This window comes from Lipotes vexillifer, unplaced genomic scaffold (genome assembly GCF_000442215.2).
Source record: "Lipotes vexillifer unplaced genomic scaffold, Lipotes_vexillifer_v1.1 scaffold1, whole genome shotgun sequence".
NCBI classification, from domain to species: domain Eukaryota; kingdom Metazoa; phylum Chordata; class Mammalia; order Artiodactyla; family Lipotidae; genus Lipotes; species Lipotes vexillifer.
The window spans coordinates 1488649-1498677 of NW_006779068.1; the positions used below are offsets into that span (position 1 = coordinate 1488649).

At 38.6% G+C, this 10029-nt stretch overlaps 1 protein-coding gene across 4 annotated transcripts in view; it reads left to right on the forward strand.

Moving 5' to 3' along the window:
* The window catches only part of FGD4 (FYVE, RhoGEF and PH domain containing 4), a 200841-nt gene that overhangs the window by 104526 nt on the left and 86286 nt on the right, over positions 1-10029 (forward strand). Inside the window, exon 1 of one of the 4 annotated variants that reach the window (XM_007452185.1) lies at positions 8540-8696. The exons of the other annotated variants lie outside the window; for them this stretch is intronic. Coding sequence (XP_007452247.1) covers positions 8669-8696 — 28 coding nt within the window. The 5' untranslated portion in view covers positions 8540-8668. Of the gene's footprint in view, positions 1-8539; positions 8697-10029 lie in introns of those variants that run through there. 4 annotated transcript variants of the gene reach the window in all.

The following is a 10029-nucleotide window of genomic DNA, read 5'->3' on the forward strand; positions in this document are numbered from 1 at the left end:
AATCTTCAGTGCACAGGGAATTTTGTGAATAACTGAGTTGGTTAGCATGGATTTCAGGTATTTTTCAGGACTGATGTCTATGACAAATGATCTAATTAAATTATCTAAACATTAATTTGAAAGATGCTTTTAAATACACTATCATAAACATCATTGTTCACAAATGGACTTTGTGTGGGGAGCTAATTAAGTCACTTTTCAGTTTTTCATTATTTTTTAAAAATCACAGGAAACAGATACAATGAACCAGTGATTATCTCCACTATTGATTACAAGAAAGGGGATAGTTGTACCAAAAGTCATTATTTTTTTTAAAATTAAGAGATACAGTAAAATTCCTCTTTAGGGTACAATTCTGAGTTTTGACAATGCATACAGTTATATAACCACCACAACAATGCAGATAAGAAACAGTCCCATTACCTTTGAAAATTCTGTCATACCCTTTTGTAATCAGTCAGTTCTTCCAGCCCCCTGCAACCTGGGATCTATTTTCTGTCCCTGTGTGCTTACCTTTTCCAGAATGTCATATGGAATCTTATATATGTAGCCTTTTACGTTGGCTTCCTTCTAATGCCCATGCAAGTGTCCTTAGTTCATTTCTTGAGTGTTATGCCATTGTATGGATTTACCACAGTTTGCTTATCCATTCACTGATTGAAAGTCATTTGGGTATTTTCTAGCTTTTGATAACTATGAATAAAGCCTCTGTAAACATTCATGTACAGCTTTTTGTGTGAATGTAAGTATTCACTTCACTTGGGTAAGTACTTAGGAATGTCACTGCTGGGTCATATGGAAGTGCTTGTTTAACTTTATAAGAAAGTGCCATGGCTCCTATTGGGTAGCTTAAATGTAGTCACAAGTTTGTGGTAGATTCCAAATATAATTTCAGATTATCCACAGTGAACAATGAGAGTCAATGATATTTTATTTCTCACTTTACTTATCACTTCCTAGCTGCAAATCATATTTTGGTTTTCACTATATAGATTCAAATGTGGATTCCATTATATCTTAATTTGTTTTGCAGAAGAGAATTGAATTTCTTAAAGGTTATCATTTTACTTGTGTTACTGGCCAAGATTTTTAACATCTTAAACCTAGTTTTCTCTTGTACAAAATGGTAATTATTATTCCTTATCTTACCTGTATTATTTATTCCTTTTGTAGGAAAGTGTTCTCTTCTGTAATATAGTGATAAATTATTACCTCACAGTGAGGATTTAAAGAAATGCTGCATGGAAAGTTCTTACCAGAGCACCTGGCACAAAGTAAATGTTAGCTATAAAAAAAAAGAGGGTGGGGGGGCGTCCCTTGTTGTGGGAGCTCTTCTTGCCCTGCCCTAGACAGTGCCCCTTGGGCATCCAGGTCATCCCTCAGGTGCCTGAGGCTGAGCAGTGGCATCATTTCCTGTTCCCAGTGAGCCCCTCAGATCCCCACTGTGGTGGTACGTCCAGTGAGCAGCTTTCTTAGGGGTCAAGATGCCATGTGGCTGACTGGTGCTCCAGCTGAGTGTCAGGCCTGAGGCTCAGGTGGGAGAGCCAAGTTCAGGACATTGGACCACCAGAGACCTCCTGGCCCCACGTAATATCAGTTGGTGAGAGCTCTCGCAGAGATCTCCATCTCAACGCTAAGACCCCGCGCCACTCAATGACCAGCAAGCTCCAGTGCTGGACACCCCATGTCAAACAACTAGCAAGACAGGAACACAGCCCCACCCATTAGCAGAGAGGCTGCCTAAAATCGTACTAAGTTCCAGGTACCCCAAAACACACCACAGGACGCGATCCTGCCCACCAGAAAGACAAAATCCAGCCTTATCCACCAGAACACAGGTACCAGTCGCCTTTCCCAGGAAGCCTACACAACCCAGGGAACCAACCTTACCGCTGGGGGCAGACACCAAAAACAACGGGAACTACGAACCTGCAGCCTGTGAAAAGGAGACCCCAAACACAGTAAGTTAAGCAAAATGAGAAGACAAAGAAATATGCAGCAGATGAACAAGGTAAAAACTCAACAGACCAAACAAATGAAGAGGAAATAGTCTGCCTGAAAAAGAATTCAGAATAATGATAGTAAAGATGATCCAAAATCTTGGAAATAGAATGGAGGAAATATAAGAAACGTTTAACAAGGACCTAGGAGAACTAAAGAGCAAACAAACGATGAACAACACAATAAATGAAATTAAAAACTCTCTAGAACGAATCAATAGCAGAATAACTGAGGCAGAAGAACAGATAAGTAACCTGGAAGATAAAATAGTGGAAATAACTACTGCAGAGCAGAATAAAGAAAAAAGAATAAAAAGAATTGAGGACAGTCTCAGATACCTCTGGGACAACATTAAATGCACCAACGTTCAAATTATAGGAGTCCCAGAAGAAGAAGAGAAAAAGAAAGGGACTGAGAAAATATTTGAAGAGATTATAGTTGAAAACATCCCTAACATAGGAGAGGAAATAGTCAATCAAGTGCAGGAAGCAAAGAGAGTCCCAACAGGATCAATCCAAGGAGAAACACTCGAAGAAACATAATCAAACTATCAAAAATTAAAAACAAAAAATATTAAAAGCAGCAAGGGAAAAGCAGCAAATAACATACAAGGGAATCCCCATAAGGTTAACAGCTGATCTTTCAGCAGAAACTCTGCAAGCCACATGGGAGTGGCAGGACATATTTAAAGTAATGAAAGGGAAAAACCTACAACCAAGATTACTCTACCCAGCAAGGATCTCATTCAGATTCGATGGAGAAATTAAAACCTTTACAGACCAGTAAAAGCTAAGAGAATTCAGCACCACCAAACCAGCTTTACAACAAATGCTAAAGGAACTTCTCTAGGCAGGAAACACAAGAGAAGGAAAAGACCTACAATCACAAACCCAAGACAATTAAGAAAATGGGAATATGAACATACATATCGATAATTACCTTAAATGTAAATGGATTAAATGCTCCAACCGAAAGACATAGACTGGCTAAATGGATACGAAAACAAGACCTATATATATGCTGTCTACTAGAGACCCACTTCAGACCTAGGGACACATCTAGACTGAAAGTGAAGGGATGGAAAAACATATTCCGTGCAAATGGAAATCAAAAGAAAGCTGGAGTAGCAATTCTCATATCAGACAAAATAGACTTTAAAATAAAGACTATTAGAAGAGACAAAGAAGGACACTACATAATGATCAAGGGATCAAGAAGAAGATATGACAATTGTAAATATTTATGCATTCAACATAGGAGCACCTCAATACATAAGGCAAAAGGCTAATAGCCATAAAAGAGGAAATCGACAGTAACACAATAATAGTAGGGGATTTAACACCCCAATTTCACTGGTGCACAGATCATCCAAAATGAAAATAAGGAAACACAAGCTTTAAATGATACATTAAACAAGATGAACTTAATTGATGTTTATAGGACAGTCCATTCAAAAGCAACAAAATACACTTTCCTCTCAAATGCTCATGAAACATTCTCCAGGATAGATCATATCTTGGGTCATAAATGAAGCCTTGGTAAATTTAAGAAAATTGAAAATAGTATCAAGTATCTTTTCTGACCACAGTGCTATGAGACTAGATATCAATTACAGGAAGAAAACTGTAAAAAATTCAAACACATGGAGGCTAAATACTATGCTACTAAGTAACCAAGAGATCACTGAAGAAATAAAAGAGGAAATCAAAAAATACCTAGAGGGTTTCCCTGGTGGTGCAGTGGTTGGGAGTCCTCCTGCTGATGTAGGGCTCGTGTCCCGGTCTGGGAAGATCGCACATGCCGCGGAGCGGCTGGGCCCGTGAGCCATGGCCGCTGAGCTTGCGCGTCCAGAGCCTGTGCTCCACAACAGGAGAGGCCACAACAGTGAGAGGCCCACATAACTACAAAAAAAAAACAACAACAACAACAACCTAGAAATAAATGACAATGAAAACCCGATGGCCAAAAACCTATGGAATGCAGTAAAAGTAGTTCTAAGAGGGAAGTTTATAGCAATACAAGTCTACCTTAAGAAACAAGAAGAATCTCACATAAACAACCTAACCTCACACCTAAAGCAATTAGAGATAGAAGAACAAAAAACTCCCAAAGTTAGCAGAAGGAAAGAAATCATAAAGATCAGATCAGAAATAAATGAAGGAAACGATAGCAAAGATCAATAAAACTAAAAGCTGGTTCTTTGAGAAGATAAACAAAAATGCTAAAACATTAGCCAGACTCACCAAAAAAAAATAAGGGAGAAAACTCAAATCAACAGAATTAGAAATGAAAAAAGAGAAGTAACAACTGACACTGCAGAAATACAAAGGATCATGAGAGATTACTAAAAGCAACTATGTGACAATAAAATGGACAACCTGGAAGAAATGGACAGATTCTTAGAAAAGCACAACCTTCCAAGACTGAACCAGGAAGAAATAGAAAATATAAACAGACCAATCACAAGGACTGAAATTGAAACTGTGATTACAAATCTTCCAACAAACAAAAGCCCAGGACCAGATGGCTTCACAGGCTAATTCTATCAAACTTTTAGAGAAGAGCTAACATGTAGCCTTCTCAAACTCTTCCAAAATATACTAGAGGGAGGAACACTCCCAAACTCATTCTATGAGGCCACCATTACCCTGATATCAAAACCAGACAAAGATGTTACAAAAAAAAGAAAACTACAGGCCCATATCACTGATGAACATAGATGCAAAAATCCTCAACAAAATACTAGCAAACAGAATCCAACAGCACATTAAAAGGATCATGTGGAGTTTATCCCAGGAATGCAAGGATTCTTCAATATACACAGACCAATTGATGTGACACACTACATTAACAAATTGAAGGATAAAAATCATATAATCTCATAGATGCAGAAAAAGCTTTTTACACTCATTTATGATAAAAACCCTCTAGAAAGTAGGCACAGAGGGAACTTACCTCAACATAATAAAGGCCATGTATGAAAAACTCACAGCCAACATCATTCTCAATGGTGAAAAAATGAAACCATTTCCACTAAGATCAGGAACAAGACAAAGTTGCCCACTGTCACCACTACTATGTAACATAGTTTTGGAAGTTTTAGCCACAGCATTCAGAAAAGAAAAAGAAATTAAAGGAATCCAAATCGGAAAAGAAGAAAAACTGTCACTGCTTGCAGATGACATGATACTATATATAGAGAATCCTAAAGATGCTACCAGAAAACTACTGGAACTAATCAATGAGTTTGGTAAAGTAGCAGGATACAAAATTAATGCACAGAAATCTCTTGCATTCCTATACACTAATGATGAAAAATCTGAAAGAGAAATTAAGGAAACACTCCCATTTACCATTGCAACAAAAAGAATAAAATGCCTAGGAATAAATCTACCTAAGGAGACAAAAGACCTGTATGCAGAAAACTATAAGACATTTATGAAAGAAATTAAAGATGATACAAACAGATGGAGAGATATACCATGATCTTCGATTGGAATAATAAACATTTTGAAAATGGCTGTACTACCCAAAGCAATCTACAGATTCAATGCAATCCCTGTCAAACGGCCAATGTCATTTTTCACAGAACCAGAACAAAAAATTTCACAATTTGTATGGAAACATAAAAGACCCCAAATAGCCAAAGCAATCTTGAGAAAGAAAAACAGAGCTGGAGGAATCAGGCTCCCTGACTTCAGACTATACTACAAAGCTACAGTAATCAAGACAGTTTGGTACTGGCGTCAAAACAGAAATATGGATCAGTGGAACAGGGTAGAAACCTGAGAGATAAACCCACACTCATATGGTCACCTTATCTTTGATAAAGAAGGTCAAGAATATACAGTGGAGAAGACACAGCCTCTTCAATAAGTGGTGCTGGGAAGACTGGACAGCTACATGTAAAAGCATGATATTACAACACTCACTAACACTGTATACAAAAGTAAACTCAAAATGGATTAGAGACCTAAAAGTAAGGCCAGAAACTATAAAACTCTTAGAGGAAAAGACAGGCAAAACAATCTACGACATGAATCACAGCAAGATCCTTTTTCACCCACCTCGTAGAGAAATGGAAATAAAAACAAAAATAAACAAATGGGTCCTAATGAAACTTCAAAGCTTTTGCACAGCAAAGGCAACCATAAACAAGGTGAAAACACAACCCTCAGAATGGCTGAAAATATTTGCAAATGAAGCAACTGACAAAGGATTAATCTCCAAAATATACAAGCAGCTCATACAGCTTAATATCAAAACAATGAAAAACCCAATCCAAAAATGGGCAGAAGACCTAAATAGACATTTCTCCAAAGAAGATATACAGATTGCCAGCAAACACATGAAAGGATGTTCAACATCACTAATCGTTAGAGAAAGGAAAATCAAAACTACAATGAGGTATGAAATCACACCGGTCAGAATGGCCGTCATCAAAAAATCTATAAACAATAAATGCTGGAGAGGGTGTGGAGAAAAGGGAACCCTCTTGGACTGTTGGTGGGAATGTAAATTGATACAGTCACTATGGATAACAGTATGAAGGTTCCTTAAAATACTAAAAATAGAACTACCATACAACCCAGCAGTCCCACTACTGGGCATATACCCTGAGAAAACCATCATTCAAAAAGAGACATGTACCACAATATTCATTGCAGCTCTATTTACAATAGCTAGGAAATGGAAACAACCTAAGTGTCCATCATCAGATGAATGGATAAAGAAGATGTGGCACATACATGCAATGGAATATTACTCAGCCATAAAAAGAAACAAAATTGAGTTATTTGTATTGAGGTGGATGGACCTAGAGTCTGTCATACAGAGTGAAGTAAGTCAGAAAGAGAGAAACAAATACTGTATGCTAACCCATATATATGGAATCTTAAAAAAAAAAAAAGGTTCTGAAGAACCTAGGGGCAGGACAGGAATAAAGACACAGATGTAGGGAATGGACTTGAGGACACGGGGAGGGGGAAGGGTAAGCTGGGATGAAGTGAGAGAGTGGCATGGACATATATACACTACCAAATGTAAAATAGGTAGCTAGTGGGAAGCAGCCATATAGCACAGGGAGATCAGCTGAGTTCTTTGTGACCACCTAGAGGGGTGGGATAGGGAGGGTGGGAGGGAGATGCCGGTGGGGGGATATGGGGCTATATGTTTTCATATAGCTGATTCAATTTGTTATACAGCAGCAACTAAGACAACAATGTTAAGCAATTATACTCTAATAAAGATGTTAAAAAAAAATTTCTTTGGAAACCTAACCTGAGATTATAATTCAAACATTGCTATCAAAATTCAGGAAGCAGAGAATTGGTGCATTTTTATGACAGGGAAACATTCTACTTTTTATGGTACTGAAATTTGCCCAGGCTAAGTGGTCTTTGGAATCAAATTTAAATAGTTTTCCTGTCACAGTGAATTTTAAACACTGGTAGAGTTCCTGACGGACATAAAGGACAATTCAGGTTTCTTCTCTTTCTTTGACTCCTTTTCTACATGTTCTAATTGTCTATACTTTTTAGATTAAAACCTATTCATGCCTAGTATGCAAATTTATTTTATTAAGAATTAAGTTGATAAGTCCATTTTCTGATATGCAGGTGGATGTTACTGTGTCTTATCTGAGTGTATAATACATAGTCCCCCATACTGTATCTTGAGTGTTGCCCCCCTGCCCTGACATTAAGCAATTCCTAAACAGGTGCAATTGAGCCAGAGCTTTAGGCCACCAGTGAGTGTCAAGTCTGTGCCCTGGTGGTTCTCCTTGTATGGTCCCTGAAGTGCAGTTCCAGACCAGCAGTGTCAGTGTCACCTGGGAGCTTGTTAGAAGTGCAGATTCTGGGGTTGTCCACAGATTGGTTAATTTCAACTCCTGGGATGGGACCAGGCAGTGTGTGTTTTAAAATGCCATCCTGATGATCTGGTATGTGAGAACCACTGTATCTGGACACACTAAGGAGGGGTTTGGAGAGGCTACTTTCAACTGTGAGCGTGATGTCTATAGCCCATTACTTCATTGTGATTGTAAACAATGCTCTGAAATAACATAAAATTTGACTTCCTTAGGAAATTTATGAGTAGTATTTATTCACTCTTCACTAAGATCAATGAACTATGGTAAAATGGAAAGTATTAAGTGGCACAAAAAGCATTTGAAATAATTTAAAATGACGTTTTAACATCTTAAGCCTGTGAATCCTGAATCTGTAACCTCTTTGGTCTAGAGCATGGACCCAGTTCAAGTGGAAACAAACTGTTTTCATGTTGGCTTTTTTAGAGCATTACTAATCGTTAAGGAATTATTCAGTTTATAAACTGTCCTATTCCCAAATGTATTTCTAGTGCATTTGTTGCTTCCATGGGCCTCCGTTGTTGTTTATTTTCTCTCCATCCTCATAAAGTTGGTCTCATGAAAAGCACTGCAGCAGCCCTCCTCTGGGGAGGTGTGGCATATTATGCATGAGGTTGTCTTTGAGCAGTTAAGGTCTAAGAAGGTCCTGAAGTAAGCAGTGCACCATCAGAGCTCCTGGCTAACCTGTGGGTCTCCAAGCTGTGAGAGGCTTTAGAGCCAGGAGTGAGATTTTATCACATGAACTAAAGAGTAAAGCCAAATATTTTCTTATCAAACCAAAGTAGACTGATTATCAGTATGTGTGAAATCATGTCCACTGATCAAGGTAAGTAGTTTCATTTTCTGGTGTATCTCTCTCGTTTTTGTTTTGTTTTTTTTACCCGATTTCTGTGGGTCAATTTATAACAGCATGCTGAGGGACATGAAAGTTGCAGAGTTTGGTTTTAAGTTAAGAATAAGGTTCACATTATTTTTCAACTTTAATGTTAAAATATGTACTGTATTCATAGTTTCTGCCTCTTCCAGGAGGCTGTTTCTGGGTTTAGCGAAATACAAATTTAATAGGTCTGTTTCTCTGACTCATTCTTACTAACATTAGAAGTTTGAAAAGTTAGTCACTGATGGGAGAATACAAACAAAGAAAGCAAAAGTTTTTTCTTCCATTTCTGGTGTGAACAAAGCTAAGAAATGTTTACCACTAATCCTTTTCTAGTACTACTGCATGGAATACTTTTCTGTTCAAGCAAACACACACATACATCCCCACCATCCTAGTCGTCTTGTTTCAGCGAAGTTCAGAAGAGTGAATATTACTTGTTTTTCAATATAAGATAACGTCGTAGAGACAGTCATGGATTTTTTGTTGTTGTTGTTAATGGTATTAAGACACCGTTTTTTTCCTCCAGTATTCTAGAGAGTATATTAATGAGAAGTTGATTCTTTCAAAGAGGCATGAAATACTGTGTGGTAGAAATGTAATCATGTGACAGGAAATTTCTGCTAAAAATATTTTTTAAAACTGAAATGGGTTCATTTTATGATGCTATTTTACCATTGTTTGTGCATGGATATTAACCTTCCTGAGGAATGTCTACCCTGCTGTCTACACTGTTAATTAAATAAAATGAACTGAACCTTAGAACAGGCAAGTCTTCATAGTTACCAAGATTCTCTTCCTTGTGGTGTCACTGTTTCCTTCTTTTTGCCTTGGGGGCAGTGGACAGGGGTGGGGGGGATGGAGTTGCCCTGAGCTTGGAAGCCCAGGGGTGGGGCCAGTCACAGTACTGCAGCTGGGAAGTTGAGGCTCCCCCCCTCAGCTAGAAGGCCTTGACTGGCTCTGTTCCCAGGTTCCGGTAATTGCTAGAGATTTAGTAGCCCAGCCCATGTCTGCCTTGGCTCCCTCCATTATCCAGGAAGAAGCCTCAGTTCCTTCGCAGGGGTTCTAAGTTCAAGGTTTGTGTGATCTCCCCGAGGCTTGTCTGTTGTGTGGTTTACCATCACACTCTAAATATGAAACTTTTTTTTTTTTTCCGGTACGCGGGCCTCTCACTGCCGTGGCCTCTCCAGTTGCAGAGCACAGGCTCTGGACGCGCAGGCCCAGCAGCCATGGCCCACGGGCCCAGCCACTCCGCGGCACGCGGGATCCTCCCGGACCAGGG